Source organism: Haliotis asinina, chromosome 1 (genome assembly GCF_037392515.1).
Source record: "Haliotis asinina isolate JCU_RB_2024 chromosome 1, JCU_Hal_asi_v2, whole genome shotgun sequence".
Taxonomy (NCBI): Eukaryota; Metazoa; Mollusca; class Gastropoda; order Lepetellida; family Haliotidae; genus Haliotis; species Haliotis asinina.
Genome location: NC_090280.1, coordinates 26260916 through 26280021, shown reverse-complemented (window position 1 = coordinate 26280021; position 19106 = coordinate 26260916). Strand labels below are relative to the sequence as shown.

The 19106-nt window shown below is 47.0% G+C and overlaps 3 protein-coding genes across 3 annotated transcripts in view; 2 read left to right on the top strand and 1 right to left on the bottom strand.

Annotated features, from left to right (window-relative positions):
* Positions 1-19106, bottom strand: part of LOC137289409 (ATP-binding cassette sub-family C member 2-like) — a 149084-nt gene that overhangs the window by 7274 nt on the left and 122704 nt on the right. The window contains exons 13-21 of the mRNA XM_067820856.1: positions 6358-6424; positions 5897-6023; positions 5264-5440; positions 4405-4572; positions 3810-3996; positions 3332-3503; positions 2449-2566; positions 1401-1701; positions 176-486 (exon numbers count right to left, since the gene is read on the bottom strand). Of these exons, the coding sequence (XP_067676957.1) occupies positions 176-486; positions 1401-1701; positions 2449-2566; positions 3332-3503; positions 3810-3996; positions 4405-4572; positions 5264-5440; positions 5897-5941 (1479 nt within the window). The 5' untranslated portion in view covers positions 5942-6023; positions 6358-6424. The remainder of the gene's footprint in view (positions 1-175; positions 487-1400; positions 1702-2448; positions 2567-3331; positions 3504-3809; positions 3997-4404; positions 4573-5263; positions 5441-5896; positions 6024-6357; positions 6425-19106) is intronic.
* LOC137268535 (uncharacterized) lies at positions 12849-14141 on the top strand. The gene has a single exon (XM_067803139.1). The coding sequence runs from the start codon at positions 12849-12851 to the stop codon at positions 14139-14141; it is 1293 nt and encodes a 430-aa protein (XP_067659240.1).
* On the top strand, positions 15828-16889 carry LOC137268435 (uncharacterized protein DDB_G0290587-like). Its single transcript, XM_067803036.1, has one exon. It carries the CDS (start codon positions 15828-15830, stop codon positions 16887-16889), a length of 1062 nt encoding a protein of 353 aa, XP_067659137.1.

Here is a 19106-nt window from a genome sequence, read left to right as displayed (position 1 = left end):
TCATCACAATATTCCCTACCTGTATGAAGGTGAAAAACATCATCACAATATTCCCTACCTGTATGAAGATGAACCACATCATCACAATATTCCCTACCTGTATGAAGATGAACCACATCATCACAATATTCCCTACCTGTATGAAGATGAACCACATCATCACAATATTCCCTACCTGTATGAAGATGAAGCATACAATGACGGGGACGGCAACAGCAAGGAACATCGGCGTGCTGTAGGAAATCACAACAAGGATGCTGATTAGATTGAAGATGAATTCTATCCACAACCGCAGCACTCGGGGAAGATGACCATCAACGACGTCCACGTCTTTTGTAAAACGATTCAGGATTCGTCCAGTTGGTGTTGTGTCGAAGAAACTCATTGGTTGCTTGATGATGTTGTCAAGAAGGTTCCTATGCGTTACTTTGGCAGCGTCAACCATCTTTGTGTAAACAAGCAGTGAGTTGAGCATCACAGATACAGCTGAAACACAGGGTACACTATAACTGGACAGCCTACCATTAGACGTGTCACAAAACGTTCACCACACAACTCGTCTGTAGTATATGGTGTTCTACTCCTCATGCGAGGACATATTCAACTTGTCAAATGAGGAATACATTATATCCATTGAATGCAGCTTGCCTACTCTCTCATTGTTTGTTGCAGCATTCAGCAATATTCCAGCTACACGGCGGCGTTATATAATTCATCGAATTTGGTCAGACAATCAAATTATCAGCACTGTGGGCATCGAGCTACGCACTTGACTCACCATGACATGTGTCAACCAGGTCAGCCATGCTGACCACCCGATCCTGTTAATCGCCTCTTAAGACAAGCATGGGTTAGTGAAGATCAATTCTAACCCGGATTTACACCGGTCTAAAGAAAGAAAGACGGCGGTGTTAATTAATGTTATACAATGATTATATTTCTAAATACATGGCATATATGAGACCACCCGTAGTGGTAAGAGGGCATTGACGGGGCTAACAGTAAATCACAGATTCACCATCCTTGAAATATTAGCCCAGTGATGAAGGTGATTCACAACTTCACCGACCTTGAGTTCCCCTGGTAGATATCATAAATAAATAAATAAATAAATAAATAAATAAATAAATAAATAAATAAATAAATAAATAAATAAATAAATAAATAAATAAATAAATAAATAAATAAATAAATAAAAAATAGGAGGTAATAAGATTCATAGTACCCTTAATACTTAGTCCAGTTCAACCTACGCTGAGTACCTTTGGCAGATATCAAGCATGCGGAAAGGGTTGTGTCGTGTGTTTAAGTTGTATTAGTTACTGACAATAATCACAGATTCTTACTTTGAACATTCAGATCATAATCCAGTGGTGATGGTGATTCACAGCTCTACCCACCTTGAGTAAATGCAATTGCACAGTACACTCCCAAGTAGTAGTAGGACAACGACTGAAGTTTGTCCTTATCTGCGCTGTCCACAGTCACATTGAACAGGGTTCCCGTCGTGTTTATTTTACTGGTGTAGTTCCCAGCCTGGATATCGGCTATCGTCTTCAGTCTTGGGTCCTCGGTCCAGTGACTGAGCCATATGTTGGACATAGCCCCGGCAAAGTTGTACATGACATACAGAACCATTATTCCAGCTGCAGACACCCAGCCAATAACAGAGAAGTAGGATTTCAGTATTGAATACCTCACCTAAAACAAACATATAGTTGTATTACTGGACACTTAGATATATCGCATATCACACAACGATAACGTTATGAATACACTCCTGAAATAACGGCAACATGTTTGTATATGGCTCTGTCATCTCTTTGTATCGCTTCAAATCGTGTCATTACATTTTGGTGTTTAGTTTCCTCGCTCTATCGGTCTATCCCAACTCGAGTTATCGCTTGGCATGGTGTGTTTTTTTCCCGCAGGTATTCTCTTACTAAAGTGTCACGCTGTGTTTCCCCTTCTTAATATTCACAGGGACTACATTCGGACGTTTCTTCAAAATCTATCTATTGGAATGCGAGGCAAATATTTCCCTAGATTCTGCAGACAACACAAGAAATAAAAAGAAGAAGATTTAGAGCTAACTCCCTTCCATCGATTTGCATTCGCAAAACATCAGTACTTTCGGTGCATCATGTGAGATTCAATGTTATCCCAGATAACGACGTACGGCCACAAGGTACAGAATGAGTACAGAATGTACCTCGCTTGTAAGTGGAGTGTATTGAAAATAATAGAAGAGCGTTTAACCAATCAGAAAAACGACATTTATGTGTGAGGTAAGATACCGTTTTATACCGCATGAATAATTGTCCAGCTATTAGGCAAGATCCAGTAATTATGAATTCCAGCATGTGCTCATACAGAACAGTACTCTCGGGATGATATGAAAGACAATTTGAAAAATGATGTGTATACGGGAAATATGGATCTACGTACATTGCCCGTCTCTGTATATTCATCCTCAATTAGTTTGTACTCTTCTCCACCAGTCGTCTCTTCTGCTACATACACTTCCTGGTTCAGATCACAGTCCATGTTACCACTTGCCACTGACCTAGGACACAGAGTAACCAAGGCTGTCTCCATTGATGGACGTTGTTGCCATATGTCATTGCTGCCGTTACAGTGCCAGGAAGTAACCATGAATCGAATGGTGAATTGGATTGGGTTCTAATTTATTCAACTATAAAGTGAATATGGCATATTAAGTTTTGAGCCACTTTATAGTTAAATTAGTATCGCATGGGGCGGTGGGGCAGCTTTGCTCATCACACCAAAGACCTGGGTTCGATTCCCTGCATGGGTACCATGTGTGAACTCCATTTCTGGTACCCTTCGCCGTGATATTGTTGAAATATTGCTAAAAGCGGCGTAAAAGTAAAATCGCCCACACAACGTATCATTAACGATATATATATTAACGTTTTCAGAAACCCATCCTTATCGGAAGGGGCGATAAACGGTCATCATATAACATCTGGTAGATCGATGCTCATGATGTCGATCACTGGATTATGTACAGACAGCCCCCAAACATCTGGAATAGTGCTCATTGTGATGTTGAACAAGACAGTTCAAAGCATTGTTTCAAATGTATCTGCTGTTTACCACCGCACTAAGGAACATTTGGCGTTTGTCACCAAGGTACAATCTGAGACAGGCTTACCAGTGACTGACATTATGGGCATCCATCTGCACAAGGACATGTCACAACGAAGTGTGCCTACACAACTGGGTGATGAAGACCAGTTCTGATTGTGATCTGCTGATGAAACCTCCTGGAAGGAAGAGGCTGCTATAGTGCGTTAGCGTTAAATACCGCATAGATCCGAAAATATTCTCCTTGTGACGTCTGTGTCTGAGAGTTGTCTCGGATTCTGATGACAGTTGACGAAGTAACTGTGGACTGTGGAGATAATCCGAAAGTTTCGACGACGAGAGACTGGGCGACGAAAGAGTGTTCTTTGATAGGGTGCTACGGATTTCTTGCACTGAAATTGTTTAGATTATAAATTGTAAGATTACATCATCATGCACTATACAACAGTTAACACGATTTCAGTGGTATTACTATTTTCAAATTTTAGTTCGAATGATCGTTCATTTTACGCCTTTCGAGTCAAGTGTTTAACACGTGGCAAGGGCTATAAACCCTTTGTCGTTTGCAAAGGGACCGCATCTCTTGCCATAGATCGTCCTCAATGAATCAATATATATTTCACCTGAGTTGAAAAGACTGTGAAATACATTTTCTCTCGTATTTTATATATGACACTCTTAGACTTAATTTTGCTTACACTCTTCATCCTCCAGGTTGTCATGGTTTCCTCCCTGTAAATATGTCTTAAGAAACTGTGCAAATGGTCCGTCATGATCAAGAAGGTCTTCATACGATCCAACCTCGGTTATCTCCCCTTGATCCATCACTACAATGACGTCAACCATAGGTAGCCAGTGCACACCATGAGTCACAAGTACTCGGGTCTGAAAGAATTGCCAACAGTTATGATGAACTCAAATGGACCACTAATTCGTTGCAGTTGTAAGTTAGTATCTTGATCAGAAGAATGTTAATGTGCTACCGTGGGCTTCAAGATTACCTGATTTGTCATCCACTGAACATATCCGGGATGAAATGGAGAGACGTTGACGTCGTCATCCAAATCCCCCAACAATGCTGCATGAACTCCAACAACATGGAGTGATATTCGTCGGATACGGAATGATCTTCCCAAGGACTTTTAATATGCCATTGTTGCTAGTGGCCTCAATGCACCAGGTGGACAGTCTGGCTATTGACCGAGTGTGTTGTGCGTTGTGTGGTGGCTCATTTGCATCTGTTTATCAGAATAACATTTGCCTTTTTGAATATCTTCACAACTCGCCCCTCACCTTTCCCTTCAGCATCCCCTGGTGTCCTATAACTTGACTGAAGATGTGCTTGCCAACATGGGAGTCCACAGCGCTAAGAGGATCATCCAGCAGATATATGTCTTTGTTACTGTATACAGCTCGGGCAAGTGACACTCGCTGCTTCTGTCCTCCACTCAGGTTGATGCCCTGAAAGCGGTATTAATAGTAGCACCAGCATTTCTTTAACAGTCGATAATATAGGGGTAAAGGGAACCTAATACAAAAACTGTATCGTCGTCATCATATGCATTGTTCTCCTATGTCAGTGTCAATCTTATTGTTTCTGTATCTGTTCCCGAAACGATTGAGTACGACAGGTGTCCATTAGCTGTTTTTTTCCTATATCTGTGTCTACTGTGACTACGACAGGTGTTCTTTGGCTACGCGTTTCCTGTATCTGTGTCTTCTGTGACTACGACGGGTGTCCTTTGGCTACGCGTTCCTTAGGTGTTCTTTACCCTGGCCTTTTCCTGAGCCAGTGAGTTTAGTCTTACTCTGCACTCAGCACTTTTCAGCTCATATGGGGGCGGTGTGCATACAATCTAATCTGGACCACACAACCCAGTGATCAACAGCATGAGCATCGATCTACGCAAGTGGGATACGATGAGATGTGTCAGCAAGTAGGTGAGCCTAACCACCCGGTCCCGTTAGTCGCCTCCTACGACAAGCACGTGCTACTGAAGGTCAGGTCTAGCCCGGATCTTAACGGGTTCCTGTATCAGTGGTTACATTGAGCAGTGCAGGTTTGTAGTAGCAACCTCTTTCCAATATCTGGATCTACATTTGATGCGACAGGAGTTCATCAGTTCCCTCATGACAAAGACAGGTGTACTACCTTTTCTCCTATCTCCGTGTTGGCTCCACCAGGAAGTGTCTCTAGGTCCGACTCCAGGGCACATGCTTTGATAACATCCAGATACCGTTTTTCGTCCGGTTCAGAACCGAAGACAATGTTAGCTTTGAGGGACAAGTTTTGTATCCAGGCCTCCTGTGGCACGTACGCCACACTTTTCTAAAGAAAGAAACAGAATCGAAATCGAGACCCCAAAAGAACAACGTAATGCAGCTCTACATAGAACAAGAGTTCAGTTGGGATGGTCTTTTACATTGGCATCACTCGGCATTCTTCAGGACCCTTTCCAGGCCATTTATCCCTTACAGTGTAAGCAGAATTTCAACAGATTATCCTACTTGTTTAACGTATGAACTCATTATAGACGACAAACAAGCTAACTTCAAACGAAGAAAAGACAAAGCAATTATGGCCTTTGGTATTCCTGTCACTGACATTATTGAATTTTGTCTCATCTGATTGATCTTGCAAGGGTATTGGAAGGGTTTATTGGTGTGAACATGTTGTGTTGAGGTTTAATTATGGGCTGTTTGAAATGATATCAAAGTAAAATATCTGATGGCAAATGCTAGTGTTCCTATCAACATCACAAGTACCAGGTGGGTCAGTACTCACTCTCATGGCCGCGTGGCCCTTCAGCTTCCGCATCTCACCCAACATCGCTGACAGCAGCGACGACTTGCCCGCCCCAACTGACCCCACAATGGCCACTAGCTGGCCAACAGGTACAGACAAGTTGATGCTGAAATAAGTCATAACGCGGTGATTCACGTTACGTTCAATATGTCGATCAGGACCTTGAATCCGAATAGTACAGTGAAAGTCTATATTGGTATGACAATTGCGTCGATCGACGCTCATGCTATTGATACCTGAATTGTTTGCTCCAGCCTAGATTATTTACAGTGTTGTAAAACTAAACTCACCCACCCACTCATTGGCATGACATTTTCACTTTTTATGAGCATATGACTACTCTGTTGATTGTCTTTCACTCTGGTTGTCTTGAACAGTCGCCATGACGTGCATTATGTCCATATAATCTTAATTTCAGATCATTCCATTTCAGCACTTACTTTTTCAAGGTCGACTCTGAATCAGAATTCCACGTGAAGGTAGCTCTTTCAATACTGATTGCAGTTCCTGAAATGAGAAATGTGAATACATGATAAAAATTATGTCTTTTCCAGTTTGGAAATTAGGCGAACATTCAGCAAAATGTTTCAAATACATATAATATAAGGGTAACGCTATTTTTCAGGGCATTATCATTTGCAGAAGCCCTCCTTCGTCGGGCAGTTAATGAAAGACTTTGGGCTTCTGCAAATGATAATGCCCAGAAAAATAGCGTTACCGTTATTATAGTTAAAATGAATAGACCTTATAATAAATTAAGAATACAAACAGCGGCATCGGTTTAGAAGCATTTACTGCCAACAACAAAACGACGGAGGTCACTGACACACAGTGAATATAATATAAAATATAGACACGTCATAGAACAACACAGATGATCACTATTGAGAGTGACGACATTCGACCTTGACCTTTGCGCATACTACCAGCCGCCATTGTTTTCAGTGATGAACAACGTTAGACTTCAAGTGGATATTTTCATTGCTGTATGTTGTCATTAATGGTACTTGATAATGGCCCGTCGTCAAGCATTTTGCGGGCATTATCAAGTTACCGTGTCCCGCTCATTTCTCATAACGTGCGGTCGTTTTAATGATAATTTTGTCCATTTTAGCTATACACCTGGAAATTAATCAAGCAACACCCCAATTTTTTCTATTGGAGCAACTTTGAAGTGTTCTGACAATCAAAATATGCCGGGTTGATATAGTTTGACACTTTTTTATTCAACAGACGATCTCTGACAAACAACTTAAAGGGAAAAAGTATCAAGACTTTGCTTTATTGCAACGAAATCCAAATTCTTAAAACTGTCTTAAATTCATGAAAAAATGGACACAATTTACTATTCATCCACAGACGTTGTTGTCAGGTGTATTAACACAAATGTCACATGGAAAGAAAGAACAGTCATCTGAGAGTCTGCACACCGACTTTCATCAATATCTAGTGTGTCCTCCCTGCGCACGCACCACCGATTCCAGACGCCTCCTCATTCCTTGGATGAGTCTCCGGATCTGATTCTGGGGGATCCTGTTCCACTCCTCATGCAGGGCAGCCGTCAATTCGTTGAGATTATGGACTGGTGGGTCTCTCTGCCTCACACGACGGCCAATAAAGTCCCACAAATGTTCAATGGGGTTGAGGTCAGGGCTCATGGCAGGCCATGGAATTCTGTCAATTGCATTTTGCCGCAAAAAATCATTTACAGCATGCGCCCTGTGAGGTCTAGCATTGTCGTCCATAAATATGGGTCTCGTTGCCAGAGGATGGTTCTCAAAATGAGGTACCACAGCCCTGTCAAGAACCTCCTGTTGGTAACGAACACCGTTAAGGTTGAGACGGATGGTAATGATATCCAACTTGCAGTTCATGGAAATGCACCCCCATACCATAACGGAACCTCCCCCAAAGGCCACAGTCTCCTGGATGTTCCGTGGAGCCATTGCTGTGTTCCTCTGCCTCCAGACCCGAGTACGACCGTCCACCATGTGCAGCAAGAACCGGCTCTCATCTGAGAAGTGGACCTTCCTCCAAGAGGCAATGTTCCAGTGCAAACGGTCATTACACCAGGCCAGTCGGGCTGCCTTATGGGCTGGAGACAGTCTGGGTCGCTTGATTGGCCTCCTTGCCCGGTATCCTGCAGCTTTCAGACGATTCCGAACAGTCCTGTTCGAGATGGGTCTCCCTGGAAGCCACTCCTGTCTCAACCGAGAGCTCGAGTCGAAGGACCTGCGCCGTACAAGTCTCTCATCTGAGAAGTGGACCTTCCTCCAAGAGGCAATGTTCCAGTGCAAACGGTCATTACACCAGGCCAGTCGGGCTGCCTTATGGGCTGGAGACAGTCTGGGTCGCTTGATTGGCCTCCTTGCCCGGTATCCTGCAGCTTTCAGACGATTCCGAACAGTCCTGTTCGAGATGGGTCTCCCTGGAAGCCACTCCTGTCTCAACCGAGAGCTCGAGTCGAAGGACCTGCGCCGTACAAGTCTCAGTAAAGCTCTGTCCTCCCGGACTGTGGTCTTCCTGGGTCTTCCTGGTCTAGGCAGGTCTTTAACTTCATTAGTGGCCCGGTATTTTTTCAAAAGTTTTGAAATTATGGAATGATGTCGTCCGATTTGAGTCCCGATTTGTCTTAGAGACATACCAGCATTCCTCATGCCGATTATTTGCCAACGAGTGGCCTCTGATAATTTCCTACGTGCCATGACATTGAAATGAATGAAAAACCGAATGCAATCGACAACCTGCGCTTGTAAACACCCCAGGGAAAAAGTGCATTTTTCGAAAGTTGAGGTTAAAGCAATGCACGTGCGCTGTGCAAGCTTCACGCGCGTCATATCAACCCATGAAAAGCTCATGCTGTATGTCAATACATCAAAATTGAATAATCAATCATCAAAATTACTTCGTTAAACTTTGTTAAGTTTTTATGTGTCTTTGAATTTGGTGTTGCTTAATTAATTTCCATATGTATATAATGCAAGCACACACAGTAAGCAAAATGCGTCAGTAGTGGACAACGTCTCTCTGGCGTCGTTTTCAAGATGGCGGCACTTCCGGTCACGTGACCCGCATGGTGACGTCACGCGATTGTTCTCGGATGACGTCATGAGTTGGTGTGTACGGGGGTGTGACGTCATGCGATTGTTCTGTGATGACGTCATGAGTTGGTGTGTACGAGGTGTGACGTGGTCGTTAGCAACGGGGGTGTTGCTAAGCAACGGTGGTTTTTTGTGCGCGATCTCGCGGGATCTCGCGTGATCTCGCGAGAAGGAAGCGTGTTTCAAGATGGCGGCAGACGGACGGCACGGGACGGGACGAGGGAAGGGAAGGGAAGGGAAGGGAAGGGAAGGGAAGGGAAGGGAAGGGGGGAGAGGGGGAGGAGGGAAGAGTGAGTGGAACGACGGCGATGGGATGGGATGGGGATGCATCGTGTTTCAAGCAGTCTTTAGGGAGCAGGTGGGTGGCCCTGAAAAGGGCCGTTGGTATTATTTGGGGTTGGTTTATGACTGTGGTCCACTGCTGCTGTCGCTGGAGACGTCATCGTGCATGGGTTCAACAAACTCCAAGATGCGTTGGATGAGAGTGTACATGGTGCCCATGCGTTCTTGAACGAGGGTGATCTTGTCGTGGAGACGAGTCAGTAGGCGATTGTCTTCCTGTTTACTCACTTTCTTCGGCGGTTCACTCGACCGGTTGGTGGGAGCCGAACGTTTCCAGGTCATGTTAGGACAGTTCATGCTCTTGTGCTCTTCATGGCCACAGTGACGACATGGATGTGGACAGTCGTAACTGCGATGACCTTCGTTTTTACCACAGATGTAACACGTGTCGTTATCATCTTTGTTGGCACTGCCGTTGTTGGTCTTCTTTGGACATATGTAATAGCGATGTCCTTGAACACCACACTCGGTACAGGTCACCTTGGGGCAGTGCAGATAACTGTGGTCATCTGTTTCGCACAGGCGGCAACGAAAGGACACAGAGGAGGCGGCGACGGCGGGAGACGTCTGCATGCTTCAAGCTTCAGTCAGCAACTGATGAGGAAAAGCTGGAACACCTCGAATTTATATATAGAGTCGATGACTTCACGCTGATGCGAACCGCCAATCAGCATCACTGGCCTCGTGTGACGCGACGTCATAGGGATGTGTGACGTCATGGGCCTGCCCCTCGGAAACATATAAATCACTTCACCAACTCCTGGCGCACTCCACGAACTCCTGGTGCACTCTACGAACTCATGGTTGACTGACACTGGCCGACAAAGACCAACACTGCTAGCACTGGCTCACTCTGCTCAGCCTACGATGACGTCATAGCGTGACGTCATAAACCGTCTATATAAAGCCGGCTCCGCGTGGGTCTTGTCAGTTCTCATCATGCCGTCAACGACCACGAACAGCGATGAACTTGAAGCAGAAGACCTTGAAGAGGATCCTGTGCCCTACCAGTTGGAGCCGGCGTCCAAACTAGTCACTAAAAAGTTCCGTACTGACAGTCATCGCTACAAACTTAGGTTTGACCCAGCATGGCTGCAACGTCAACAACCTGAAGACTTACCCATCGTTCTCAGGGAGCAATTTGATGCCGTCTTGCAAGATCTCAGAAACGAAGTGAATGGCCATGATGGGGATCGAGTGGGACTGACCCTAGAACATCCTGCCTTGGATACACCCATTCGAATCACGTTTCGACGTATGGAGACCCTCCAGGGGGAACACATCATGGCCAAGGTGGAAAACGTGCAACAGAGTAACCGTGACTTGAACATCGATGACTCGATGGACATTTCCTTACTGCACGTAGATGATCCTGATCGTCTTGGTGAGGGACACGGACGTCTCAAACACATTGCTGGTTTGAACGTTTTCCTGGAAAAGAAACAATGCATTGTCCAAATCAAGAATGAAAACGATCCACTCTGTTTTGCTCGCGCCCTCGTCGTGGCCAGCCACCATGTCCACCAACCGGATCCCGTGACGAAGGAATGGACCCGGCAATGGAAGCACCACTGCGACCATCGTAGACCCGCTGAACTGAAAGCAGCCAAGGCCTTATTTTGACAACTGAAGATCCCCGAAGGACCGTGTACAGGACATGCCACATGGGACTTGTTCAGTCATCGTTTGGCTCCTTATTATCAACTCAAAATTTATTCTCAGGATGTCATGAATCGGCTCCTGTACAAGAGCGAAGTGTCTCAACCGACCAAGATCATCACCATCACCACTACGATGTCATCACCTCCATGGCTGCTTTTACAGGTTATTCGTATTACTGCGACACCTGTGACCAAGGATATGATCACCTGCAAGATCATCGCTGCACTCGGGAATTTTGCTGCCACAGGTGTCTACATGCTGGGTACTGTGGTGACGTGGTCAACGAAGGACTCTCCTGCCTTCAATGTGGAGGATGGTTTCGAAACCCCACCTGTTTTCAGCGCCATCAAGCAGCCTCTGCCAAGCATCCCAGCACCTGCTCCACCATCCACACCTGTCACCGTTGCTATGCCAAAGTCAACGTTCGGCACATCCAGGGGATGGCCAATCACAAGTGTGGCACGAATCGTGATTGCAAGATCTGCAAAGAGCCCTTGAAACCCAACCATCAGTGCTACATGACACCCATCGAACCACCCAAATGCAATGATGATGGTGAAAAAAGGAATGAAGACAAAGAACGGCAACAGCGTCAGTTTATCTTTTACGATTTTGAATGCACCCAAGATCAAGGTACGCACGTTCCCAACTTGTGTGTGGTGCATCTGGGATGTGGCAAATGTATTTCCGAGGCCTCGAGCGAACTTTGCGAAAAGTGTCCCTGGCGTAAAGAAGGAGAAGGACCTAGCCGTGTCAAAGTGTTTCGAGGGGCGACCACCTTGAAGGACATGGGCGACTGGTTGCTCAGTCTGGCGGAAAAGAAAACCGTAAAGAAACAGAAGGCACCATCATCAAACTGTCCAACCTCGAAACGCGCCAAACCATCCTCCCCAGTTGATGTGGATCAAGAAGAAGACGATGATGAAGAACAAGAAGAAAACGTTGCCACTGACGATGACGAAGTGTTGGTCATGGCTCACAATTACCGTGGGTATGATGGGCACTTACTCCAACAGTACTTCCACCGCCATCTCGTGAAAGCACCGCAGGTCACGCTACGAGGGAATCAGATCTTACAAATGAACGTGGGGCGTCTCGTCTTCAAGGATTCCCTCAAATTCCTCACCATGGCTCTCAAACAGTTTCCAAAAACGTTTGGATTGACGGAACTCAAGAAAGGATACTTTCCACACTTTTTCAACACTGATCATAACCAAGGCTATGTGGGCCCTTATCCTCCCACCTCCACTTATGATCCTGACAGTATGTTTCCTGCAGAACGTCAAGCTTTCTTGACCTGGTACGATGCACGAGTGGCTGAAGGGGTCGCCTTTGATCTGGACGAAGAACTGTTGGCCTACTGTCAGAGTGATGTGGAAATTTTGCGTCGAGGTTGTGCTGCCTTCCGTCACATCTTCATTCAGCAGAATGACGTGGACCCTTTCTACGAAGCAGTGACTCTCCCCATGGCTTGCATGCTCACTTTCAGAAAGCTGTTTTTGGAACCACGTACCATTGCCATCATACCTCCTCAAGGTTATCGTCCACAGCGTCGTTACTCTCTTCACTGTCTGCACTGGTTGAACTGGATCATGCATCAACACCCTGGCCTCCACATACAACATGCTCGTAATGGTGGGGAAGCTGGCTTTGATGGTGGTGATGGTAGCCGCTACACGATGCCAACAGTTATGATGCCAACACACGTACCGTGTACGAATACCTGGGTTGTTTCTGGCATGGCTGTACCCGATGTTACAAGACAGGCCGATGTGAACCCCATGCCACCCTAAGGCACAACCCCTTGGGAATGATTCCATCACACCATGTACCGGCTCGGTGTGTTACGACAGCATCCTGACATCGACCAAGTGGTGGCCCAGTGGGAATGTGATTTCTTGAAAGAACAGAAAGACAACGAGTATCTGAGAGCGTTCCTGACCACCCTGCAAGGACCTCATGCTTACCTGCCTGACCCATTGGATCCCAGAGAGGCTTTCTTTGGAGGACGCACCAACGCCACCAAACTCTACTATGAAGCGAAGGAAGAGGAAGAGATCAAATATGTGGACGTGTGTTCTCTCTACCCTTACATCTGCAAGTATGGCACGTACCCCTTGGGACATCCCGAGATCAAGGATCATCCTCCCGTGTCAGACTTGTTTGACCTACATGGACTCATTCAGTGTCGGGTCTTGCCACCCACGGACCTCTACCATCCAGTGCTTCCTTACCGCGTCCATGGCAAGCTGCTGTTTCGTCTGTGTCGCACTTGTGCTGAAGAAGAGTTTGTTGGCTCCTGTCCCCATGGTGACGAAGATCGAGCATGGGTGGGCACCTACGTCAGCAAGGAGTTGCAGTATGCCGTTCAAGAGTGTGGCTATCAAGTCCTTGACATCTACGAGGCTTGGCATTTTGACAGACTCACCACCTACGACCCTGACACGCAAGAGGGAGGATTGTTTGCCAAGTATGTGAACAATTTCTTCCAGATGAAACAAGAGGTCAGCGGATACCCTGAAGGTTGTACAGACCCCGAGGAGTACATCAGGGAGATTCAGCAAAAAGAAGGAGTCACTTTGGATCGTGCTCACATTCGCAAAAACCCTGGACTACGTGCCCTCGCGAAAGCCTGCCTAAACAATCACTGGGGCAAGTTTGGTCAACGTATCGGGTTCGACAGGACAGAGTACATCAGTTCTCCACAAAGGTACTTTGCCCTCCTTCGGGATGAACGGTGTCAAGTAAAGGATGTCGACATTATCAACGAAGACCTCCTCTGTGTCACGCATGAACCTCGCCCAAAATTTCACGACCCACATCCTGCTCACAACGTGGTCATTGCAGCCTGGGTCACAGCCCAAGCCCGTCTCAAGCTCTACTCCTACCTGAAACCTTTGGATCGCCGCGTCCTGTACTTTGATACAGACAGTATCATTTACATTCATCGTCCCCTACAGTACAACCCTCCACTGGGAGACACCTTGGGAGAACTCACCGACGAGCTGGGAAGGGGCAATAGCATTCAGATCTTTGCCTCGGCAGGGCCCAAGAACTACACCTACAAGCTACGGCATCCTCAACCCAACTGCAGTGTAGTAGCTGTCAGCAAAGTCTGAGGATTTACTCTCAATCACAGGGCAAGTCAATACGTTCACTTTGACAGCATGAAGAACCTCATCTGTAAGAGGGATCGAGTCAGCATCACAGTCCCCTATCCACGTCGGATCATACGGACAGGACTCCGCCAGAACAACACCTTGCTGTCCAAGGACACCAGCAAAGTGTACCGCATGGTGTACACCAAGCGACGCGTGATTTACGATTCCGAAGGCATGCCCATCGAAACACTACCTTATGGCTATTAGGGCGAGTGACTATGCCTGTGGACTCAACAAAGTGACTGTTGTTGCTGATCATGTCATGGACAAGAAAACTGATGATACTGTATAGATGGTTTGTTTGTTTGTATGTTTATCAAGAGTCATAAAAAAACATCATGTGATGTATGGATATTCATGTGTCGTGTCATTTGTCTTAAGGGTTAGACCTGGTGGAGTCCATGGTCACCCTTTTTTTTTTTTATGATGATCTTGTTAGGCACAGACCTGGTGGAGTCCATGGTCGCACACCCTCCTAACACCTCATTGGTCAAACCCTGTTGTCACGTGTCTTGACGTCACGTGTCCTGACGTCACGCGTCATAAAGACCTCCTCAACGCAACTCCTCATTCCGACTTTAGTCGTCAGAGAGAGAGCACACACACACACTCACCTCTTGGTTTTCGTTATGTTTCGGCACCCACAAGCCAAAAAACACAAAAGGATGCAGTCCGTTCACTGTGATAAGCTCAGGACCAATCGCCTCAGTCTCGTCGTAGCCATCAAAGATATCGAAGCTGTGGTCGACAAATTGGTGGAGTTTAAACTCCTTACCCTCTTCATGAAGGCTGACATCATGGAGGTACCACAAACCTCTTACAATCGGATCAGAGCTTTATTAGATGTTTTACCCCGGCGAGGACCCCAAGCTTACACCCTCTTTTGCAAAGCGTTGAAGGAATGTGACGAGACAGACGCCATGAGAGTGTTGGGAGTAGAGACTCCCACAGAGACTCCCAGAGAGACTCCCACAGAGACTCCTAGAGAGACTCCACGCAGTGACACACGACAACTGACTCTGCAGGATGTTTGGGATGATCGTAGAAGGCTGATCTTATGGAGGGACGGAGTCACGGAGTCACTTCTTAGAACAGGTCAGAGAAGCGATGCAGAACCAGTCACAGTGACAGAGACAGAGACGACCGAGTGATGCCATCCAAGGTCATGATGTCATCGTATGTGTGTGTATATATAAAGAAGAGTTTGTGTGTGAGACCTGTCATTCATCATCATGTTGTTCACGTTGCTGTTTGTGATCGCCACGTACCTGGAAGAGAGACACTTCTTAGAACAGATCAGACAAGCGGTGCAAGAGGCGGTGCAGAAGCAACAGGCTCGTGATGCCATGCGTGACGTCAATGCGCGACGTCATAGCACGTGCAGCTGCTGTGCACTATAAAAAACTCGATCCATCGAGACGTCTTCAGTCGTACCAGTTCAGTCAGCATGGCAGCATCTCCACGTCAGCACAGTAAGTATGGTTTTCACTTACTTAACTCAACAAAGTACGCGACCGCACAGAGCATTTGTAGGCCTGAGGGCATCATGCTTGCACAATGCAACCGTCGAAACGTTGATGTTAATATTTTTTACCATTCCATGTTACAGGTACTAGAGATTGTCCACTGCTCCCTTCTTCCAACATGGACCACATCATGAGGGCTGAATACATTCAATCCCCTTCGAGGTACTTTGCTCTTCTCCAGGATGAACGTTATCATGTGAAGGACGTACTCATCATCCATGAGGACCTCATCTGTGTCACTTATACCGTTCGTAAGTCGGAATCCTCCAAAGAGACAAAAGTCAAGACACCCAAGGCCGTCCCTCCTAAATGGGTGGTGATACCACCACCACCAGGGACAACCCCTGCCACCACAATGACGAGGAAGACACAGAAGGAGGAGGAGGTGGTGGTGGTCAACAAGAAGAAGAAGAAGAAAACACCCACCAAGAAGACCCTGGTTAATCCTATGGATACCCCTGCCACGGCTCCTCCCAAACAAAAGAAACAGAAGTTGGAGGAGAAGGTTTCCGTCAAGACATCCCCTAAGAAGGTGTCCAAGAGTATCTCTCACAAGGGTCCCTCTCCCAAGAGTGTCTCTCCCAAGAGTACTTGTCTCAAGAGTACCCTTCCCAAAGGTACCCCTCCCAAGGGTACCCCTCCCACGAAGAAGACGAAGAAGAAGGAAGCCCCTACCACCACCCCCACCACCACCAAGGCAGCAGACCCACAGAGTGTCAAGAAACAGATGACGTCTGATGTGCTGTGGAACAATGATCAGCAAACTGTTGATGTCAGCCCCGACAAGTTAGCCTCTCCTGCTAGCCCCGATGCAACACCCCACAATGAGTTACCTCCTGATCTTCAAGACTTGTATGATCTACTACCGATGCTGCCACCAGAGATGCCACCGTCGACTGTCCCCATGACTGATGCAAAGCAGACAACAACAACAACAGTGTCAGGGGAGACTTCCGCCGACACGTCTGCTCATTCAGGCCTGATGACGGCAGATCCCATGATGACATCCGTGATGGCTCCAGAGACGACTTCATCCGAGATGACTGCATCCGAGATGATGCCTCCCGAGGACTATCCAGACATTCCCATGTTTAACGATGAAAATCATTTTCATCCTGGACAAATGGACTTTCTACGTTGTTCAACTTGTAATCCCCACGACCATTTGAACTGGTGGTGATCTGTTGTTGTTGTTGTTGTTGTGGTTCACACGTTGTTGGTGTTGTTCCAATAAAATTCAACGTGAATTGTTTGAATGTGTTGTATATATCTTCAAGGTTCATCGATCCTTGAGGTCATTTCTGGTGTCACCTGCAGAGCGATAAGACGTATGTCAGGGACACTGTCAGGGACCATGTCAGGGACCATGTCAGGGACACAGTCAGGGACACTGTTAAGGGGCGACGACCTGGTGGATGCCATGGTCACCCCACTCACGTTACGTCATCCTTTTACCATGTTGATTGCAGGCCCTACAGGGTCGGGTAAAACGTCGTTCGTCAAAACGTTGCTGGAACACGTGTTTCAACCAGGGATTCTCGATCTACCCCCTCAGGGGATCGTTTGGGTGTACAGTGAATGGCAACCCATGCACGAAGATTTGGAAGTGTTGACATCAAAGTTAAACCTTCCCCTGACCTTTGTGCAAACCATGAGCGAAGCCAATGCGCAGTTACCTGCAGCAGGGTCTGTTGGGGCTGGGGGTGGGGGTGGTTTGCCCTCACCCCACTGGTTGATCATTGACGATTTGCAGGGCGATCATAGCAAAGAGGAAGAGGCAGACGTGTTGCGATGGTTTACCAAGAAAAGTCATCATCGCAACACGTCCGTGTTGTACCTCTTTGCCTCGACGCCTCATCATCGCACCATTAGTTTAAATGCTCACTATCTGGTGCTGTTTAAAAACCCGAGGGACGCCTCTCAAATGGATCACTTGGCTCGACAAATCTTTCCAGGACAGACGGCTTTCCTTCGAGAAGCCTACGAGGATGCCACCTTGGCTCCTTATTCCTATCTGTTTCTGGACTTGAAACCCACCACGGCCAAAGAGCATCGTGTGCGTACCCATCTCTTTCGCAACCCCACCACCCTTTACGTTCCCAAGTGATAAATAGCGCTGACTGTCGACCTGACCCATCAGTTGAGTCTGACCTGCCATGGGAAACAGACGAAAACAGACCCAGCCCCGCAAACGTGCTGTTGTTGCCACAGGCTTGTTTAAACCCGCTCATAAAACCCTCCCCACCACCTTGGGACGTGATCCCACCGAACGTCATCGCTCGGATGTACAACGGTTGTACGAAAGTCTCAGGACACCTCTTCCTCCTGCTTCCTCCTCCTCCTTCTCCTCTGCCAAACCCAGAAGACCTTCCTTAAAAGAGTTGTACCCCGCCACTCCCACCATGGCGGCAGCAGCAAACACGTTTGTCCCTGTCTATACGCATCGTGCTTCACCTGCCGTCACCTTGTCGCCTCCTTCTTCTTCTTTTGATGCCACCCCTTTGTTCTCGTCGTCGTCGTCTCCTACCATGATTCAACCCTTTCAACCCTTGACGTCTCCGGCCATGATTCAACGACCTCATGCTCCTAGCTCCACCAAACCGACACGCTCCAAACCGGCGACACGCAGAAGAGTCAAACCCATCCGCCTTGTGAAACGCTTGCCTTTGGCAGAGAGTGTGGCTATCAAAGGACGTCATCGGCTGTTGCAATGGTTTTCCATCGCCGTGAGAAATATGCGAGCAGGACGTGTTCCTTTGAAGACGCAACACAAGACCTGGCTGTTGAGACACCAAGACGTGTTAACCAAGATTACTAATCCACGTTTGCCTGTGGATGAACGTCTGAGTTACCTGATGAAACGCAGTGGCAGTGGGACGTTGGCAGGTGTGTTGACACGCATCTTGTTGAACTGGCAGTCCTACCTGCAGGAGGAACAACAGAAGCGACAACACCCAACTCGTCGCCAAAGGAAACCTCAAGGGAAACCTCAAAGGCAGCCTCAAAGGCCACCTCAAAGGCAGCCTCAAAGGCAGCCTCAAAGGCAGCCTCAAAGGCAGCCTCAAAGGAAACCTCAGGGGCGTCGTCACTCCAGAAAACAGACCAAGAAGGGCAACAACCAGAAAACAGACCCAGGGGCAGCCTTGACCCGCATGGTGTTACGAAGCCAGAAGAAGAAGAACAACAAGAAGACAACGGCATTACTCCCACTTCCTCCACCAACGCTACCCTAAATAAATAGAGGTATCCCATCCTTATCCTCATCAGTTCCATGGTAGCAGCAGTAGCAGCAGGAACATCATGTCTGCCCGTTTGAAACGTCACAAAGAAGCGCTCTGTCATGTGTGTAGTCCTACAGCAACACCAGCCATGCGACAGGCTATTTTGAAACATGCTC

What these genes read in the sequence shown, in the direction of transcription:
- LOC137268535 (XM_067803139.1), top strand. Translation starts at nt 12,849, where the DNA reads ATGTACCGGCTCGGTGTGTTACGACAGCATCCTGACATCGACCAAGTG.
- LOC137268435 (XM_067803036.1), top strand. Translation starts at nt 15,828, where the DNA reads ATGGACCACATCATGAGGGCTGAATACATTCAATCCCCTTCGAGGTAC.